General features: G+C 39.4%; 2 protein-coding genes across 2 annotated transcripts in view; one reads left to right on the top strand and one right to left on the bottom strand.

Annotated features, from left to right (window-relative positions):
• The window catches only part of TXLNB (taxilin beta), a 29,848-nt gene extending 18,994 nt beyond the window's left edge, over positions 1–10,854 (top strand). Inside the window, 2 exon segments of the mRNA XM_032216498.1 lie at positions 6,788–6,883; positions 7,678–10,854. Of these exon segments, the coding sequence (XP_032072389.1) occupies positions 6,788–6,883; positions 7,678–8,217 (636 nt within the window). The 3' untranslated portion in view covers positions 8,218–10,854.
• Positions 10,855–13,241: 2,387 nt separating this feature from the next.
• The window catches only part of HECA (hdc homolog, cell cycle regulator), a 35,300-nt gene continuing 26,032 nt past the window's right edge, over positions 13,242–22,509 (bottom strand). The window contains exons 3-4 of the mRNA XM_032215314.1: positions 20,073–20,227; positions 13,242–18,982 (exon numbers count right to left, since the gene is read on the bottom strand). Coding sequence (XP_032071205.1) covers positions 18,818–18,982; positions 20,073–20,227 — 320 coding nt within the window. The 3' untranslated portion in view covers positions 13,242–18,817. The remainder of the gene's footprint in view (positions 18,983–20,072; positions 20,228–22,509) is intronic.

The following is a 22,509-nucleotide window of genomic DNA, read 5'->3' as shown; positions in this document are numbered from 1 at the left end:
TCTTGGGGTGTTTACCCTGGCTGACCACCCACACCCTGCCAGAACCATCCTCCACAGTGGGGGGGGGACCCACACTTGGAACCTGCGGGGGACCCTGTCTACCAGGAAGGGAACCTGAAGTGGAGGGATCCATAATGGATGATCACACAGGCAGATCAGGCAAGTTGGCAGAAAAACAGGAAAGCTCTGACTGGCTACTCTGCAACAAAGGAAAAAAGAGAAAAGGCCATAAGTTGAAGCACTCCATAATCCAAGGCACAACAAACGTGAATACATAGGCAGAGAAAACAGAGACAGAGCAGAGAAGGGGGAGGCCAATGAATCTGCGGTATCTCAGCGAGACCAATCGGGAAATCAGAGGGCCACCCAGGAGCCAGCGAGGAAAAAAACTTTAAAATCACCAATCATGCAGGCCCCGGAGCCTCTCTGTGCCAGGGCGCAGGCCAAGGATGGCACTGGCGCTAGCGCCGCATGGTGATCGATGAGGATGGCCGAGGGACAGTTGAGAGATGGATGAAAGCCCCCGCTGAAACTCCTGTCCACCCAGCGGCTGCCCGACGAGACGGAGCTGAGGCGGAGGCCAGGGCCTAAAAGGGCGCGAAAACACCTTCGCCCAAAATGGCCACCGCAACAGCGTGGGAGGGAGAGAGGACGAGCGTGGGACGCATGCGGCTAAAACCGCCGCCCCCGCTCTCCTCTGCGGCAGGCTACACGATTACTAGGGCCAGGAACGAAGAAACTGCGGAAAAACAATAAAACATGGCCAGCGCAGCTTTGCTGCGTCCCCTAAAAGCCTAGCCGCCGATCGCCGTGCCTGTAAGAGACAAGCGGCAGGCTTCTGAAGCCGGCTGCGAGCACGCGGTCTGGAGAGCCCTCCCCCACTCACCGTCTGCCTCCCAGCCTCCGAGAGGATTAAATGCAGCAATCCAGGCTGCTCAGGGACGAAGAAGGAAGAAAAAAGGCAAAGGAGTTTAAAGAGGGAAAAGACCAGAATTGGAGAGTCCAAGCCAAAGGGAAAAAAACCAAGTAGCTGGAGCTCACAGAAATCAATCCGATCGGGCTGGACTGAGAATTTTTTCTGGAGGACGTGGCCACGCAAGGAGACATGGCCAGGGAAAAGACTTCTCAGTCCAGGGCAAGCAGACTGAAATAACCCATGCTTGGACTCTCCAAGTGGTGCACATCAGAACTGCTGAGGAACCGTGATGTTTCTTGTGTTTCGTTCCGCCTACCAGTTGGAGCAAAAACGCCGGCGGCCATTCGGAAACTCGCACATGCGCAGAAAGAAGGCAGAAAAAGATCATTTGCATAGTTTTTAGATATGAAATAAGATATTTATGTAGGAAATAGTTTCCTACCATTCCTTCTCTCATCATTGTAGAAAAAGTAGCACTGCACCATATGAGATCTTCCTGAACAAACAGCTTAAGGTGACCTTTTTATTCAAGCCTCATCCATTTGCTTCCAACTGTTGTAAACTGATAATTTACATTATTTTAATTAATTAGTTTTCTCTATGGTGGTTCATATCTTATTTTTCAAACCAAATGGTTTTGTTGTAGATCATTTTGTAACCCTTAGATGAAGGTATAGAAATGTAAAAAATGTACTTATGATATAAGGGAACATGGGGGGAGGCGCACTGACCAGTTTGAATGAATTTCCCCTTCCCTATAGGGCAGGTTCTCCCACACCCCAGCCTATATTTTCAGGAAGAGAAGTCATGCAATGTTCCTAAAAATTTGGTGCAGCGCAAGTTGCTAGATGGGATGGTCAATGACTTTTTCCAGGACTAGCAAGAAAATTGTTGAAAGAATTATAGATAGGAATAAGAAATCATGAAAAAGTATATAGAAGCAAGGAAAGAGAATATTTAAAAAATATGAGTATTTATACAATTTAGGTTTTGGTGGACAGGGTAATTTCTGAAATATTCCCCATCTCTAATGTTTTTTTCAGTCCAATCATTCAAATGGGGCACATGTAATAGAATCTCAATATATCCACCAACATCTTATCATTTTTCTGTTCCCTCTTCATGGTTGATGTGTCTGTCTACATATGAAGTGTGCCTGTCTATTGATAAAGTAGTATCCACTATTAATAAAATAAGTGGGATTTGTTAAAATAGAGAATTATTATTTTTATTGATAGAATTAATATCAATGTAATGAATATTGTTGTAAACATTGATTATTACCTTTCAAACTATTTATACCCAGACAACATACTGTTTAATTGAAAATGAAACTCTGAAAAATCAAAAACTTTATGCAAGATAAAGTAGTAGCCACCAGTAGAATGGTAACTCCCTTTATGTGATTCTCAGTCTCAGATAATTGAAGAATACTGTATCAAACCTAAGTAGCATATGTAGAGAGAAAGGAAGCTTAGTCACATGAATAAATACTCATATATCTTGGACAAGTATCTTTGACAGCAAGAATTAGGAACCATCTATGGCTCTAGGTGTCAGCTCCTCTCCATTAATTAATTAGGAAAGAAAGACCACGAGACTCCATGTGTGGAAATCAAGTGTACTTTTACTAATTAAGAATGATTAAAGGCAAAGCGTAGCGAAGTCTGAATAATTAGGCGCGAAAGCGATTGATATATAGAATAGCCCATTCCCCACCCCTTGGCATCATAGTCCCAGTCCAATCATAAGTCTTCCAAGTGTCAGGTGTGAGATAACTTCAAAAGGCATCACGAAGATGGAATGTTGGTGCCGTTAGTCCTGGCGGGAAACACCCACGCATGCGTAGTCCGATCAGTCGGTGAACTCCAGAACCTTCCTCCAGCACAATGAGTAACCCCTCCCAAATACCAGGCCCTCCCACCCCGTTTCATGGCAGCTGAAGTGACAGCAAAGCAGAAGCTGACATCCGGCCGTCCCCCGGAAAAAGGCGATCAGGCCTGGAAAATGAGAAAGCACAAACAAACAGACAAACAACAAAAAACAGAAAAGAGACGGGGGGGAGGAGAAAATTAAGGTTTGTCAGGATAAGCAGCATAAAACTTCCGAAGTAGTCGGGGGGCACGAACATGGGACTTGTCAACCCATTCCGTATGAGAGAGGGGAAAATGTTTCCAAGCCACTAAGTATTGAACGCGATTACGCCGCCTGCGGGAGTCCAGTATTTCACGAACTTCAAAGTGTCGTTCACCATCAATTAACAAGGGAGCAGGTGGAGGATCATCAGGTGGACGTAAAGTTGAAACACGAACAGGCTTAATGAGGTTAACGTGGAACACGGGATGAACACGGTTGAGATGCTTAGGCAGCTGCAAACGAACGGAAACAGGATTGATGATCTTGATGATGGGGAAAGGACCAACATACTTAGGTCCCAATTTTTTGGATTTTTGTGTGGTCTAAAGGAACTTTGTGGACAAATAGACCAGGTCACCCTCTCTGTACTGATAAGGTTTCGCACGCTTCTTATCCGACTGTTTCTTATGAGCGCGATGTGCAGCATCCAAAGTAGCAAGAGTTAAAGGCCAAACACGGCTCAGACATTCACTCCAGTCAGCGACGGAAGAAACTTGCGGAGGGTCACGAGGCAACTCAGGAATAGGAACAAAGTCCTGACCAAAAACAACCCGGAAAGGGGTAAAACCAGTGCTGGTATGAACAGAATTGTTGTAGGCCACCTCAGCGTGCGGTAGCAAGTCAACCCAATCATCCTGCTGATAATTGATGAAACAACGTAAATATTGTTCCAAAACAGAATTGGTCCTTTCACAGGCCCCATTAGTCTGAGGATGGTGGGCGGAGCTAAGGCCCTGGGCGGAGCCAATGCGCTTAAGAAACTCCTTCCAGAAAGTTGAGGTGAATTGGACACCTCTATCAGAAATAATGCGATCAGGCACTCCATGCAAACGGTAAACGTGGGAAATGAAGAGTTTAGCGAGAGCCTTAGCAGAAGGAATTTTGTGGCAAGGTATAAAATGAACTTGTTTCGAAAATAAGTCCGTAACGACCCAAATGACGGTGTGCCCTTGGCTCTCGGGAAGCTCGACAATGAAGTCCATCGAAATTTCCTTCCAAGGGGCAACAGGCCGTGCCACAGACTGGAGCAGCCCTTGTGGTTTTCCAGGTGGCCTTTTAGCGACAGCACAAACCGGGCAACTGGCAACATACAGTTCAATGTCTTTTTTCAAAGAGGGCCACCAGAATTGCCTCTTCACTAGATATAAAGTCTTGACGAAACCAAAGTGACCTGCCAATTTGGAATCGTGAGCTCGTTGGAGGACGACGAGACGAAGAGAGGCGGGGACATAAAGCTTGGCTCCGATCCACGGTAAATCATCCCTCATCGTGCACTCATCCAGATGTTTCTGGAACCAGTCATCCTGGGGAAGGGCGCGTTTGAGGTCAGAGAGAAAATCTTGAGGCACCTCCACTTTCGAGCGCGCTTGCTGGCGAGTGACCACCGGAGCCGCCAGGCTGGAAGTGGGAACAACAGGCTGAACAATGCTCAGTTTAGAGCAGTTGTATTGAGGGAGTCTGGACAAAGCGTCCGCCATGAAATTTTTCCCCCCAGGGATGTACTTGAGTGTGAAATTGAAACAGTTGAAATGTTGGGCCCACCGCATCTGTTTAGGGGATAGACGGCGCGGTGTCCTCAAAGCCTCCAAATTCTTGTGGTCAGTCCACACCTCAAAAGGGTGTTTAGCGCCTTCCAGAAAATGGCCATGTGGTTAGGGCCCATCACACTGCAAATGCCTCCTTCTCCCAAACGGCCCAACGTCTCTCAGTGTCCGTGAGCTTGCGGGAGGTGTAAGCACAAGGTTGTAAGTTACCTTGGTCATTGGCTTGCAGCAAGACGGCCCCAACGGCGACGTCACTGGCATCAGCTTGGACGACGAAAGGCTTGTCCATGTCGGGATGCTTCAGGACCGGTTCCGCAGCAAAAAGGCGTTTCAGTTTTTCGAAAGCAGCTTGGCATTCCATGGTCCAATCCAGTGGCTTGCTAAGCTTAGGTTTAGGCCCACCTTTGGACTTCATCAAATTTGTGATAGGAAGCGCAATTTTGGCAAAAGAAGGAATGAACTGACGGTAGAAGTTAGCAAAACCCAAAAATTTTTGCAACTGTCTGCGAGTTCGGGGCGCTTCCCACTCAGTGACTGCCTTCACCTTTCCAGGGTCCATCTCAATGCCGGCGGGAGAGATGCGATACCCTAGGTAGTCAATCTTAGCCTGGTGAAATTCACACTTGGACAATTTGGCATAAAGTTCAGCGGCCCTGAGTTTTTTCAAAACAGTGCGCACTAGAGCGACGTGTTCGTCATATGTGTGAGTATAGATAAGGATATCGTCTAAATATACGATAATGCCTTTGTAAAGGTGGTCATGCAAGATCTCATTAATTAATTGCATGAAAACTGCAGGCCAAAAGGCATCACCCGGAACTGGAAACAACCAAGAGGGCAGTTGAATGCAGTTTTCCATTCATCTCCTTCCTTTATACGGACCCTATAGTATGCTTCCCTGAGGTCCAGTTTAGTGAAAATGCGGCCCTTTCCCAATTGGGCCAACATGTCCTTCATCAATGGCAGCGGGTAGAGATTTTGGACCGAGATGCCATTAAGATTTTTAAAATTAACACACAGTCTCAGGGAGCCATCTTTCTTTTCACGGAACAACACAGGAGCAGCGACTTTAGGGCGTGCAGGCTCAATGAACCCCCGTTCCAAATTTTTATCGATGAATTTTCTCATCTCTTCCATCTCCCTAGGTGACATGGAATATATTTGGGGCTTAGGGAGCTTCAACCCGGGTAAAATGTCGATTGAGCAATCAGTGGGCCTGTGGGGCGGAAGTTTATCTAAAGATTTCTCACTAAAAACTCCTCTCAGGTCCCAATACACTTTCGGAATTTTTTCCTCTCCTTCAATCCTCTCCTGCCCTCTGGCGGTCAAATCAGAACTGCAGCTAACAGGCTCTGAAGAAATGCCCTCCCCTTCCGGAGGTGTTTTCGTGCGAATGCGTAACCAACCTTCCCTCCAATTTATGCGAGGGTTCCATTTTCAAAGCCAAGGGAGGCCCAAAATGAGTGGCCTGTCCATCCCAGGAGCCACAGTAAAAGAGATTAGTTCGGTGTGGGAGCCCATTTTCATCTCCAGGGGTTCAGTAAAGAAATGGGTGCCCCCCCCCCTGCTATGGACCCATCTATCTGGCAAAAAACAATAGGGGTTTTCAAAGTCCTCAATTTGAGGCCCAGTTTCTCCACCATAGCAGGATTGATCATTGAGCGGGAACAGCCTGAGTCAAGGAGGGCGGGAAGGCTTTCTGACCCCCCCCCATCGGGTGGAACTCTCAACTCTATTGGGATTAGCATGGGGCCTTTGTTTGAACTCACCCAGCAAGGCGAGGCGTCGTCATCGGAGTCATCAGAGGAGCTGGTGGAGACGTCAGCTTCTCCCTCCAGGGCTTGGCTGAATTTCGGGGGGGTGGAATCCACAGCGAACGCAGCTTCCTTTTTCTTCTTGTCTGGGGCCTTGCTGGATCTCCCCTCCCGCTTGGCAGGGATTGGGGCGGCCGTGGGTAGCTTAGCGCGGCATTCTGGCTCGCGATGGCCTCCCTTCCCGCAACGAAAGCAGATAAACGGTTTGGCTTTTCCAGAGGGGCTGACACTAGGATTCTCATACAACATCCATTAAATTAATATGGAGGTTGTGTGAGAGTTTAATTAGCTTACACAGACCTAAGGAAAGCCATTTAGAAAAAGTCAAGTTTAACTTTCCTGCCCTGTCCACTAGATTTTTTTTTTTTTTTTTACAGATGACAAAGAAAATGAAAAAACTGGAAAAAGATACAGCCACATGGAAAGCAAGGTTTGAGAACTGTAACAAAGCTTTACTGGACATGATTGAAGAGGTACGAAACAAATTTTAAAATCAGTTGCATATAAAAACCATATAATCTTGTTCATTAAAATGTTCTTAATAATGGAGCTGTGATGTCACTATTACTGGAAAGATTTCCAATACTGTTCATACTTACTTGTCTGCTCAGTGGCAGTTAACAAATGAAGTAGCAGAGTAGAGTTATGTAAGTGCTTGTTGCATGTGGGAAATGAAACGACAAAATTAAAGAAATCTGGAATTTGGAGCCACACTTTAATTCAGAGGCAATCTAGCTGTCAGCATGCATGGTCAGCTGGAGTATTTAGCAGCCACTAGATAACATTTGCACAATCCAATTATCCCACTTACATTTTCACCTAGCAAGTTAGGCAGATTTTTTTTTCCAAAAAAAGACTTTTAACATGATTTAAGTGCAATAATAGAATGACTTGGGCTGGCTTCATGCATTGCAGAAGTGAAAGGCTAACAGTTACATGCTATAATTTGTAATTTCTCAATTTCCCCTTTCACACACACCCTTTCGCATCCTGCCAGCTAAAATTAGCATATCTAAGAAGTTTTAGCTAGCTCTATAGATTTGCAAAAAATGAATGTAAAATCTGGAGGCATAAAATGTACAGACTACCACAAACTTTGCAGAAATGGCAAGCAAATGGTTAAGAACTTGGGGTTACCTTTTAAAGTAGTATTTGAACAAGCAAACAAAAATGTCTGAGGAGATATTTGTCTGGCCATTTAGATTCTCTTCTGTCGTGTATCAGCTTGGCAGCCTTCAAATGTTTTGCTTTTTTTACTCTATCACAGAAAGCCATGAGGGCCAAGGAATATGAATGCTTTGTAGTGAAAATTCAAAGACTAGAAAATCTTTGCAGAGCTCTGCAGGAGGAACGGAACGTATTGTATAAAAAAATAAAAGAAGCACAATTCCCTGAAGAGAACAAAGAAGAGGAAGCAGAAGACGATGAGGAGGAAGAACAGCAAGCTGGAGTGGAGGATAGTCTGGAGAATAAGACAACAGTTACAAGTCAGGCTATTGATGAGCCATCTGCCACCAGTGAAATTATCCCAAAAGATTTGGCTACAGCTTTCATGGTGATTCACGTGAATATGCCTGTAATCCCAACCAATGAAGAAAAAGTGGAAGAACTACACGATCCCAAAGTATGTGACCCAATTTGTCCTCCTGAAATACTGGATTCTTGCAAGCCACAAGGCAACCAGGACTGCTGTATTGATCCAACATCCATGCCCAAAGCACAGGAACTAGAGGGGGACATAGTAAAACTTGATCCCGATCATCCCGTGTTGAAGCTCTCAAATACTGACATGGAAGATGTTGATTAGCACGATATAATGATGTGTTTCCCCAAAAATTACATTCTCCAACCCTTTCCTAAACTTTGCTGGTTTTCATAGTAATATGGCTTTACAAGTATTTTCAAACCTCCTTCAATTTCATAGAATACACGCTATTGTATTCCCATGATTACTGGTGGTGTTTGAATCTGCTTTACTTCTCATTCAGGTAAAGCCAAGAGTTTAGGCATCTTGACCTAATTACCTAACAGTAATTCGCCTCATAATTTTCTGCTACTTTCATCATAGTTAAGTCTTTGGAAATGTTGTGGATTTCTGAAAACATTTTTTTTGTTTTAAATTTATATGCCTTAAGTTGGGATCTGGTATGAAGTGATCTGTCATATGTTTTCTGATATAGAATGACGGTGTTAACACTGATCCATGTCCAAGCTTAGAATGGCTGTATTATATCTTTAGTCATACAATCTGACTTGAAAAATAAACTAAATTTGGAAATCTTTCAAGATCCAGTACAAGAACAGGTAGGCCTCAAACTTGGGAATGGCATTTAAATTTTGCTTTCAAAAATTAGCTGTTTCTTTTGCAGTAAATTCTTTTGGGGTTATAAAATATGCAAAATGGCACACACCTGTTCCTATATTCTACATCAGCAGTCCCCAAATCTCTTGTACTAGGGGACTGATTTCATTGGTAAAAATTATATTTTCATGGACTGGAGGAGGGGGATGATTTTGATTTCACTCGCCTGCCACTCACTTCCACCTTTGTGACCCAGTTCCTAACTATCAACGGACAGGTATTGGTCCATGGCTCGAAGTTGGGGACCCCTATTCTGCATTCATATTTTATATTACAAATAATTTATCTGTCTTTTTAAAATTGTTATTATTCAAACATGTATGACCACGATCTAGTACCTGAGTTTGTCATTGGATTCCCCTGAATTAAACAATTATTCAGTATGTTATCTAGACTATATAATTTTATGCCAATCAATTGAATTCACATTTTTTTAAACACTGGATTGCATCTCAGGAATTCTAGCCTAGTTTCAATATTAAGATTTTCATTTATAACCTCCTTAGTATTTTAAACATTGCCTTAATAGTTTTCATTTGCTGGGGATTCCCCCCCCCCTTTCTTTTATTAGACAAAAGCTCACATTTCTACAAAAGCTGTCAGATGTGGATGTTTTTATGGGGACTATAAACAGAAATTTGAATTAGGCCTAATAATGATCAGATTCTTCAAAACAGTTGAGATATATTATCTCAGTAATGTAATGTAACGAACCATCTGAAAAATAGTTGATAATATTTGTCTGAGATCATCAAGGTATACATTACCACCTGTATTGAAGAGATTCAAATTAGGGATGACTCCAGAACCAATTTCACAGTAGGAATCTCTCCACATTAGACATTAAAAAATCTATTTGAAGATCTCTCTATAATACTACATTGTACTGTATAATGTATTGTGATTGCACTTTGAGAGTTGGGAGAGCAGGTTGGTCTCCAATTTAAAAATACTAGAAATGACTACAAAGGCAAAAAGAGAAACCTTTGATCCCAAAGCCCCACCCAAACAGGCAGAGTCTATAAGACAAGCCAAATGAATCATTAATAAGTAGCAAGTCTATACCTGAGATTTTCATTGAACTGACAACATCTATCATGCAAAAATGAGAAGCAACTTTAGCAAGTTTGTAGAGTGGTGCAAAAATATCTTTTGAAAACCCCTGACAGATCCAAATTAATAGTTAGATGTTTCTAGGGGCTATTACAAATAGGATTCTGGCTACAAAATGATTGTTGAAGTATCCTGCTTGAGTGGTTCACTTCATGGTTATCTCATACATTTTTGTATTATTCCTTGTGGAAACATACATACAATCAATGTACTTGAAAGCAGTAAACAGACAGAATGAGGGTTTCCACCTACTCAACTTTTCTGTCTTTTTAAAGCCATAAATACTAAAAGGCTGGTGCACACTTAGTACTAATTCACCAGCAATTCACAACTATCCACTGTACTTACAGATCAAGAATTTCAAGCAGCCAGAAAAAGCCTGTGCCAGAACTGATGATCACACTTTTTTCACTTTCTACATGACATTAGCAACTAAATAAGCTTTATTTGTTTTTTTATATAACTCTAAGGTGTTGGGATGTTTGAGACACAGGTAGTACTCGACTTACAACCAGTCACTTAGTGACCATTCAAAGTTGCAACAGACCCCAAAAAAGGGAGGACAGGATTTGAAGTTCTGACATCTGTCCCCAGTCATGTTCATTTTGGGCACTCAGCCCATAAATGCACCAGCCTGTATTTATGGCTCTTTGCTACATCCTGTGAATATGTGACTGCAATTTACATTTTTGATTTTGCTTAACATGTGTTTGCTTCATAACTACCATGCTCATTTAAAGACGCCAGAAAAGGTCATAAAATCTGATGATCATGTGGTGACCTGAAATTGCGGGCTCAATTATTATAAATGAAGGACTACCTGTAACTTGTTTACAAATGTTTGAGAAAATAATGTAAAATTTGCTATTGCTAAGGAAACCCTGGAAGCCTTAGTTATGATACCCTGTTTCCCTGAAAATAAGACCTCTCCGGATAATAAGCCTAATCGGGCTTTTGAGTGCATGCACTAAAAATAAGCCTTGCCCCAAAAATAAGCCCTCTCCAAAAATATTGCAATGCAGCAGCAGCCATGAGGTGACCATGCTTGCTGCCTCTTGCACCTCAAAAATATCTCCCAAAAAATAATGCCAAATACTTATTTCGGGGGTCAAAAGAAAATAAGACCCTTTCTTATTTTCGGGGAAACATGGTATAAATAGATAACAGCTGATCAAAAGGTGGAGCTGGATAATATTTTAGTTATCCTAGGAATAGAATGAGAAAGATGTATAGAAAGGAATGAGAGAAAGATGTACCGAAGAACTTGACAACAGATTCAGCTTTCCATTTAAATCAAGACCTGTTTCTTGAATGTTATAGTCAGAGCTTTGCACTAGTTTACTTCCAGCATCAGCATTCATGCCTTACCTGTGGTTTTCTTTTAAAAATGGCCCACTATTAATGTAAAATGCTTCTTTATACAGAAGTGCTTGTATTTGTTTTGAATCTGTGATATAGAAATCAACAAAGATTATTCCTCCAAAATGCTGTTACCTTGCTTTCAGGAGCCCTGCTCTGACCACCAAAATAGTGAACCCTATTTAAAAGGAAGCAACTTTTGCAAGCAAGTCTTGTAACTTGAATCTTGGGAGCCAAGTGATGTCTCATTTGTTTTTTGAGGGAGTTGAGTTCAGCAAAAAATTAAACCCTAATGTCAGTCAAGAAATGTGTCCCAGCACATTTTTTCTGAAAGAGCTTATTCCCAGGTTCGGAACAATACATTCTTGTTCGGGTATATCTGGTATATCTGGTTAGATATACCAGTGACGGAGATCAAAATGGATTTCACTTAAATGCTCCTAACAGATATGTCTAGATGGTATATTCTCCTTTAGCACAGAAGGGGATCCAAAAATACGACTTTCCAGACCAGTCTCACTGGATAGAAACATACCTTGGGACTAATACCATGCATTAAAGACATTCTACAAAATGAGACTTTGGCATAGAAATCCGATTTAATTTTTAATATCAAACTAATGATATGGAGAACCAGATTGTAGATATCCACCAGTAAAACCCTTATATTATTGGTGACTAAAAAGGACCATAAGCTCTCCCTGAAAAGGACAGAAAGCCATTTCATGAATTAATGCATATGCAGACATGGTGTCGAACAACATAACAATCTATGGTTGTATCCTAGAAAGTCACAAAGAGGTAATCTGGTGAAGCAAACCTTGTACGCCAATCCTTTTAATTTTGGTGTGCACTCATGTAAGAGTTTGAAATCAAATCTCAACCACGTTTTGTGATGGCTGTAAGGGCTTTCTTATTGCTTTTTCTAGAAGCATATATATTCATTTTATTGGCTACGTGCTTCAGAATTAGCAACAGCATTAACTGCTGAAGTCATGAAAGAGATTGTTTTGTTAATGAGATAAATTGCCTGAAACAATCAGATTCTTGAATCTTGTCACATCAGAGAATCAGAATCAAAAGTAAACATTCAGTTCAATCCTGTTCAATTCAAAAAATGCAAATTAAAGCATACATCCAAAGACACAATGATGCCACTTGAACTGCCCATCCGTATTCAGAGTTCTATTGTTGAATTTTAAATAATAGATTGTCCCTCTATCATTTAATAGAAACCTGCATCACTTCCAGTTAAACATATTATCCCAAATACTGCACTCGGAAAAAATGGGGGGGGGGGGGGGACCGAACTTCTTTTGGGTGAAATATTAACCAGTTATTTAAAAAGTGATGAATGCTATCAAATGCTGCTTTTTCTTTTGCAAGCTCTTTCAGTTGTTCTTCAGAGATAAGCCAGAGTTCCATTAACAAAGGATGGTAGGAGGACTGGGTAAAACCTATTGTTGGTGAAACTTATTTCATACCTATTGTATTGGCTGTTTGGTTTCCTGAATGAGCTATTCCAGGTGGTAATTTCACATGCTATATAATTCATTGTTGAAGTTCTTGTGTGACTCAAATGAAGTTTGCTGGCTGGGAAATTCTCGGAATTGAAGTCCACAAGTCTTCAAGTTGCCTAAGTTGGACACCTCTAAAGCCTACCAGTGTTCTGAAACTGACCAATATTGCAAAGGTCTCTCAGGCCTTCTGACATAATGTAAATTTTGGTGGACAAAGCCACTCTGGATTCTGCTTAGTGCTGAATCTTATCTTGAATCTGGAGTTGAATCTACAGTTCAACTCTACTTGGTGCTGAATCTTATCTTAAAGTAAGAACAGGATCCTGCATTTTCATGATGATTACAGACACTAAAAAGACCCTCATGTTATTTCTGTTATTATCTTACTTTAAAAATACTTGCAGCATGCTTTGCACAGTCCTCTTACACACAACGCTGTGAATCTTTATCTGGACTAGTCTAAAACAGCCACGAACATAATCCACCACAGTTTATTATTTTAATACAGATAAATCACAACCTCAAAATTTAACACCACAAAAATGGCATCATAAACAATTGTTTTAAAGTTTATCAACATTCATTTGCTATGTACATATTTTTCCCCTGCAAAAGTGCAATCCAAAACTTTTTTTTTCCTTTTGAGGAAAAAAGGCTTTTACTGAACAAACGCAAACAGGGCAAGCTGGATACCACACAACAATTTGCCCTTGAATACCTCGTACAAATAAATCAGAAAAAAATTAAATTTGCTACATGTCTTCCTATCAAAAGAGCACACTGACAGAATCACCTGTTGCCTCAAATCTGGTTTTCAGTAATTTACTCACTTAAAATGATCAAATAAGCATCATAGTCATATAGTCTCAGGTGCACTTAATGTTTTTAAATGGAGTTTAAAATGTATGTTTTTGTGATCAAACAGTCTTTGAAGCTGAATTGTAACACTATTCTGCTGATTTTTTAGGAACATGTTCTCCTTTTTCTTCACAAAGGGTGGGAAAATGCAGGATTAACATTCAATATCTTCATTTTGTTATTTATATGTGGAGGTGTGGTTACCCACATGGAACAATTTAGTGCCAAAATGATAGCATTGTGTTATCAAATACAAATGCCACGGTGAATAAAAAGTTTTATCAAGTTTGGAAAAGATCATGTGGACACAGCAAAAGAATTTAACATGGTCTTGCAATGTTTAAGAAGAAAAACAAGTCACCAATAAAATACAGATGTTATGAAGGTAGCAGCTGTGGAAAGAAATTTCTGCCAGATGCAGTACAGGATACATCTCTATTGCACACCTCAGCAAAATGAAGTGGCTATATATGTCAATGCACATGGAGACCATAAGTGCCAGTTTCTAAAACAACTGTGGGAACTTAGAAAAAAGATGCAGCTGCTTTGAACATTTCAAAGAAAGCTACCCTGTTCACTGTCTAACACACTGTGAAGCTCCTCTTTCAACAGCCCTCGTTTATGTGGTATTGTATTATATGCAATCATGAAAGTCAAATTAATTCAAATTCATATATATCAAGAAACATTATTTTTGGGAGGTACTGATGATGCTAACGCACAATAGATATTTTATACACTATAAATATCAATCTATTATCGGGTTGGTTTTAAGGAATTTCTAATATGCTTTCTTTAATGGGGAAAAAATATTTATTTGTAAGATTTATTTTAGCATGTAAACAGCCCAGAAATGATTTTCATGAATGAAAGTGAACACCCTTTTTTCTGCAATTCATTCAATTCTCTCTCAATGTCTTGATCCTGTATCATTTAAGATTAATTGCAATTCTGCAAATGCCTTTTTTTAAATGGTCATACACACAACATGCACTTGTGGAGACATAATTTGAGCAGATGCTAAAATATAGCCAACATATCCCATAGAACCCCAATTTCATACCGCCAGCTTCAATGAATACATGAAGCTCCCTAGGAGCAATTTTCTTCAATACTAAGGATGCTAAATATCTGCCGGGGGGGGGGGGGGGGGGGGTGCAGAAGAAACCATCTCTCTCTCTCCCACTCTCTCTCTCTATCTCTCATACACACACATACACATACACACACAACTGTATGCATTTTCTAAATTGCAACCATAGTATTTATTTGCTTTACATCTTTCTTGGTCTTGGTATCTGTGATTTGCATTTGGATTACTATGCTGCTACTCTATTTTTAGTACAACTCACCTTAAATTTTGAATGAGAAAGTTGATGAATACTACCTGTTAACCTAAAAAAATTATGGCTATGGATATGAGCGTTCCTGGGCAATCCACACTGAGTAAAGTAGAGAGGAGTAGCGATAGCCCTTATGAAACTTGTTACCCAGTAATAACATTGTGTTCTATGCATGCAGGTTGTGGGTAATGCATGCACATAAATGAGTTCACAGCCTCTATCATTCCTGTATAATTTAATGTCAATCAAATGTATCAATTAGGAAGGAATTCTATCTGTCTCAGGCAGTGACATATATACAACTGCTAATGTTCATATCTTTATTACATGGTGGGGGGGAAAAGCAACATGATTTATTATCCAAACCAAATGCTAAATTGTACACGGCATGCAAATAAGAAAATAAACAGTATCGGAAAGGCCTCAATAGAAAAATCCAATTGAGTTGAAAAGTAAAATACTTCACTACTGTTCCCCTCTCTTGAATAATTACAATAATGTTATCAATAAATGTTTTTGGAAATTAGATTCCAAATATTTCAAATTCATATGCAAGCTATGAAAAGAGTTTGACAATCTTGCAGGGCTGAAAGAAAACATAGTTTATGAGACCACATATTATTGGATATCCATTTTATTATACTTTTGAAGCATGTGTGTCTTTTCATTCATGCTTGCCATGATCCCAATGCAGCATTTTCTTTTCAATAGATTATTGTTGCTACACAATGTTTATTACCCAGTACAAAATTTGGAGTGATCAGATCCACCAAAACTCTAAAGAGCTTACACACACTAGAACTATCTTCCCCCAAATAACACTCTTCAGTTGGTCTGAAAACTAGTACTCTCAAATCTGCAGACCCAAACATTGGAAACAAAGCAGAGAAAACTGCACTTAAAAATTGAAATTATTTCTCTGTATATATATATATTTTCAGGGCTACTTGATGGAGGTTGCATCATGTTGAATGAAGAACAGCTAATCTCCCCCCCCCCAGAGCTGTTTTGAGCTAAGTAGCCTAAAATAGTCATCCAAATAATAACTGAATGTTGCTGTTGCTACATTTCACAACAACTGTGGAAAAGGAAAGAGGTTTATACTGCTCACACTGACCCATCACATCATTGCAGTAGACACCAAATTATCACATGCAATATCCATAAAAACCTAAAATAAAATGATATTGCAAAATATTATCACAAATTTCTGATGTGACAGCTCATTTGCTCCTTAGTGCTGATCTACAAAAATTACATTTACCTGCTCATCTTTGGAAATAATGTTATAATTATAGTTCAATAAAACATTCCATTTTCAAGTAGATCATTTGTTTCTAAAGTTGAACAATTTGTGCTGAAAAACCAAATACTTAGACTATCAAATTTCAAAAGACTGACCATTCACTTTTAACAAAAAAAAAATTCCACATGTAAAGATAAAGTAACTACAACACTGATAAAAGAACAATAATCACAAAACAATTATTTTGTCCTTAAATTTCTTCGGTTTCAATTATTTCACTTTTAATTTCTCATAAATTAAAAAAAAATTAAATTAACTAAAAGTGTCGTTTCAAAATAGGTACCAAAAAGTGGGTTTAACCTCTTTTAATATGACTTAATTCATACTAGGATTCAAAAGACATAAAATGAATTCCACAAGTCATGGGTCATAATGCACCTCACATGATAACATGTATCCAAAAACAGCAGGGAGGTTCAAAATATTGAGATCTGTTATTCAACAAGATAGTATAAGCCATTAATTATTAAGATCTTTAGCAGCTTTTTTGAACCTTAAGTATGCTAAAGTCTTTTAATTAATTCCTTGTTTGTTTATACACAGCCCATATATGCACACATAATCTTGGGAGTATTTCTGCAGAAATTTTACCTGATGATATGTGAACAACTAATAAAAACTGTTCTATAGACACCATTCAGTTTTAGAGAACACTTTTGAAATACTGTAAAGAAATTATTAAATATTTCAACCTATAGGAAAATTATTTTACAGGTAGGCACACTAATCTATCATCCTTCATTTAGTTTGAATATAGTTTACTATAGCTGTACCAAGAGACAAGGGTTAATCACAATAAAAAAATTTGCAACATAAGTTGCAGATTCCTCTCTTGATAACAGATTTTGTAATGAGTTTTGCAGTATTACCAAACACTCTAAGGTGACTTTAAAATGCTTGAAAAAAGCTGAAATAACACAACTTATTAAAATTGCAAGTTTTTGTAGAAATTTCCCTGACTGTTTGAATTATAGTGTTAGTGGAAACAGTATGATCTGTCAGTGAGAGTAACTATGATTATCAAATATATATCCCAGGAAGACACTATGCAAAAATAAAACTGTTTTAAACAGTGCATTTTTTGATATAGTATTACATTCATTTGTCAATGGTTAAGTTTATCTCAACAAACAGAGCCTCTAACTATATTAACCAGCACTACTAATATTATCAAATCCTGATTTTGCTCCCAGGAATGATGTAAGTTCCACAAAGGAGCAAAATATGAAGATATTGGATGGACAGAGGTGCACACAAGGAAAATGTCTTTGAAAATCTGGCTGTACAACTACCCAGTATCCTTTCTTAGTTCATCTAAAATGTACAGATAGGATCTGCATACAAACCTGAAGTCTGAGGATTAACATTAAGCATTTGATGTTAATTGTAATTTGTAACACCTCCCCTCCCTCTTCCATATTTTATATTAGGCCTTGAAATATATTAGAGTGCATGGGAAAAGGCAGTAGTAATGAGAGTGCTGCTTAGCATAGAACCACTTTCTATTCCCCCAATATCTTCAAAATCTGTTCAGCTCCCACTCTTCAGAACTGATATTCAGGGCTCAGCAGAAGACTGAGGGACTACCTTATCCAATGGTGGGATTCAAATAATTTAACAACTGATTTGCCCAGGGTCAGGTTGGCTGTCATGGGAGGCGTGGCCCATCCCCATCCTCCAGCTCCACCACACAGGTGGGATAAGCCTCCGGCAACAGCCAACCTGACCCTAGGCAAACAGGTTGTTAAATTACCACCCACCCCCCCTATCAAAGTAGATCCTGGGCATTGCACTACACTGGAGAAATGAGCAACAGAATGGCCAGCATGAGAGAAGTAGGAGGAGCAGGGAGAAGAAAGAGGGAAAGCGGCCTTCTTCTTCCTTCATACTGGCCTCTCTGTTGCCTGTTTTTCCATTGCAGTGCAGCACCCAGGATCCACTTTGATAGTAGGGGTGAGTAATTTAATAACCAGTTTGCCTGAACCAATGCGAACTGGCTGAATCCCACCACTGACCTTATCTATAAGCAGAACTCTACTCCCATGATGCTGGGTTTCCCGCTTCATCTGGGCAGACCTACAATTTTCTTTCTTCTACATGTTTATGAAAATCTGTTCATCTCTCCAACCTACAAAAACTTGAAGTCACTGTTTCATTTAACAATAAAGGGAACAAATAGAATGGAATTTTCACTCCAACCTGGGTGAATATAGACAATTTCCCAGATGTGATGGAACATTTTTTTCAGAATACCCAGGCAGTGTGATCCCAACACATCTGGAAAAGAGCTAGGATAATATGATAGAGAGACAAAAAAAGATGGTGCTGCATCTCTAGCCTTCACTGAAATCATGGCAAGAGGACCTCTGTCTGAATGACACACATCTACACAGGAACACATGTACATAACCACGCAAAGCTTGCTGCACTTTCCTTTCAATTAGAAAAAAAGCCCCCCTCCCCTTCACAGAGCAGATCTTATAAAAGATATGTAAAATAAATGGAACAATACTCATAAAATAGCTATTACTATGGCAAAGCTTTTGTCAATAAGCCTCCAGAACTTTAAATGAGGAAAATGGCTTCACAAAATGATAGTCCAAATTTCCACAGTGTGGACACTGCTGAACGTTGCTGTATTCTGAGAAATACTGCATCCCAATACGTACATCTATAACAGGTTTCCCACAGTGTTTACAGTTCAGCCGAGCCTGTAATAGAGGAGAGAGACAGAGAAAAAGAGAACAGAATTTCAAAAATCTCATAATTGGCTTCCATCGTCCATCAAACCCTATCATGCTTCTATTTGTTTTATTCTTACTGAATATGCCTTGTGATTATAGCCTGATGGGCCAATTCCTACTACAGCTTGTACTTGGGAAAGCATGCCTGAATAATAAAATTCGGAACATCAATCTCTTGTGTCTGTAGAATCAGCTATTAATGTAGATTTAAAAAAATGAATCAATTACCTAGAGTGGATTGCATTTTACAATGCCTACATTGGATGCATAGATTTCATCTCTAGGTATATCAGACTAAAATGAAAGGCAAGGATTAAATCTAGGAAGATTTGGTGCTTTTGATTCATTTTATCTTAACATCTGGCCAATATGACCCCGAAGTATTGAAACTCTTCCTCTAGGAGGGCATTTCCAGGAGATGGAACAGCACTGCATCACCAGGCTTCATCTTTATTTCAATGCACACTGAGATAATTACAAGTGCTATCTTCTCTATGTGTACACGCAATTCTACACGACATGCTCTTTAATGAAGATGTACAGGACACAGACAACAAACACATAAATTCTTCTTAATCATTAGCTGCAGTGCTCTGATAGTCACATGGGATTCTCCTCATCACTGTGAATGGGAGGCAGTATTGAAAGAAAATGCTCAGCCAGATAGAGCAATAGTTCAAGCAGAGAATTAGCTTTGAATTTGCACAGCTAGAAGACATCCAGGGCTGACTCTTTCCCCCCTCCCCCCCAAGCCTCACAGAGCCTTATCTATTTGTTCCCAAAGGAAGGCAAGCAATCTAGGGAGATTCCTGTATTATAGGCAGAATACAATAAAGTAGTTAGCCTGAACTCTATCTATGTGGATCTAATTGCTTGCACCTGACCGGTACTGCTGGAAAAGATATGTGCTTTTGGAAGAGAAGCAGCATCCACCAGAGAGTCATGAATGTATCCTCATCCATGAAATAGTCTCTAGACAGCTATCACTATATCCCAGAGGCTTGCAAAGACCGTGGAACATAATTTACTAAAATATGAACTCTTTTATAATACTAACCTGACAACAAGGAGAGGCTGCTAGAATGTCATAAGTATACATGGTTCCCAGCTGATGCCAGCTTCCATCCCACCGAGATTTGCACTTTATGCAGATAATTTTATGAACCCCTTCTAAACAGTCTACACAAACAGCATATAGGTGCATAAGCCTTCCTGTGGAGAGAGATTTGTAAAAACAGAATATATCAAATGTATCATATATTAACAGAATTGTGAATAGCATTTTTATTAGAAAATGCAAGAAATGAAGCAGTCAGCAAACATTATGTTTCTAGTCATCTTCTGTCAAAATACTATTAAAGGGGAAAGTCTATTTTATTCAGAATTACATTCCTAACTTCAAATAGCAATAGCAATAGCAGTTCGACTTATATACCGCTTCATAGGGCTTTCAGCCCTCTCTAAGTGGTTTACAGAGTCAGCATATCGCCCCCAACAACAATCCGGGTCCTCATTTCACCCACCTCGGAAGGATGGAAGGCTGAGTCAACCTTGAGCCGGTGAGATTTGAACCGCCGAACTGCAGATAACAGTCAGCTGAAGTGGCCTGCAGTACCGCACTCTAACCACTGCGCCACCTCGGCTCTTATCAAATTATTATTTCATTACCAGTTTAAACTAATGCTGGCAGTCAATCTGTATTAATTAGCTTCTAAATGTTGAAGTTTGGGTTGTAAAGTTTAGTCTTTAAAAATTCAAAATTGATTTTTAATTAAACTACAAATCAACTACATTAAAGTTAACACATGATCAGTATCAGTAGCTAATTTCTCACATCAGAATGAACAAGACAAGCATTCCAATTTTCAGTTCAACTAAGAAGCTTAACAAATAACTTTAGAGAATTACTATTGTATTACAGATTTACTCTCAGCTGTATATCACATGCTTCAGAGGGGAGGATGGGCTCTATGCTACTGTAAATTCATAAGATTTTTCTCCATGTGCAAAGCAAAAGTAGAACCCACAAGTTAAGTAGGTGTCTCTATATATTTAATTTCCTTCCAGTTATTATTTCATAAATGTCTAGAGTATTTATACATATGAATAAAAGTCATATATGATTATCTTTTTGGCAAAAGAATATATCACACAAACTCTTTATGCAGAGAAGAAGTCAGGAAAAACAGATTATTCTCAACAGGAAATGCAGGCTTTTTCAAACCACAAAGTCTCTGCTATAACTCAGTTTCAGGAAAGAGTTTAAATTGCTACATGAATACACTTGCATACTCTGCATAAATATAGAAAAGATTCCGGTGTGAAAGCAGGAAGGTAGAATTATATTATAGCAATTGTGCTTATCTCATAATATACGATATGGAAAAACAAACTTCCTTGTTTAGGAGAAACTCCCCATTTCATGCAGTTTTCACCTGGAAAAAATACTAGAAAATGTGAAATAACTTCTCATCAAAGATGGATATTAGCTAGCCCAATGCAGGTACTTACCTGGATTTTATAAGGTGCTAATCCATACCATAGTTTGTTTAGTTATTATTGGACTAAATCATACTTCACATCGAATGTGTCAAAGTTTACAAACCAATAAAGCACACAAATGTATAGCTGTATTGTGTATTTGGTTTGGTTTGAGCTTAATATTGTGTGAGCTCAAACACATTATTCTAATCCTTAAAGGATGACTAAGAACACCGTCATTATCCTTTCCTCTCATTTATAAGTCATCTCCTCCATTTTTAACTTACAATAATTATGTTTATTGAGTAAGCAATAGTAAATACTAATCTCAAAGCTAATTTTCAAAACTCTTTAAACTTCTTATTCTTTAACCCAATTTATTCTCAACTAAATATCATGTGACATCCAAATCAAGAGAGCTATAGAAATTACCAGGTATGGAATGGAGGCAGGAATTGCATGGAAGGACAATGCAAAGTGAGGCTATAATATTTCTGTAGTCTCCAAACTATGATTTATTAGTACCTGATAGGGGAATTAGATATCATTCTCCTCTGCCCAACAGCTGGGATCACCTACCTGTCATAAACATTTAGCATAACTATATTCCAGTCCTTCATCTACTCCCACTTCTGCTGCTAGGTAAGATGAGAAACAAGTTTACAGACTCCTCCCCGCCACCTTATTTGTATATATACAAATTTATATGTTTATAAATTTATGTACAAGTGGCCCTCACAATAGTTCACTTAGTGGCCATTCAAAGTTACAACGGCACTGAAAAAAGTGACTTATTACCATTTTCACACTTGCGATCATTGTGGCAGCCCCATGGTCACATGACTGGATGCTTGACAACTGACTCACATTTATTACGGTTGCAGTGTCCTGGGGGTCATGTGATCATCTTTTGTGTCCTTCCCCCTTCAATGGGGAAGCCAGATTTACTCAATAACTGTGTTAACAACTGCAGTGATTCACTTAACAAATGTGGCAAGAAAAGTTGTAAAATG

The sequence above is a fragment of the Thamnophis elegans genome, chromosome 4 (genome assembly GCF_009769535.1).
Source record: "Thamnophis elegans isolate rThaEle1 chromosome 4, rThaEle1.pri, whole genome shotgun sequence".
Classification (NCBI taxonomy): Eukaryota; Metazoa; Chordata; class Lepidosauria; order Squamata; family Colubridae; genus Thamnophis; species Thamnophis elegans.
The sequence above is the reverse complement of the archived record's forward strand: the minus strand, read 5'-3'. Positions and strand labels throughout refer to the sequence as shown.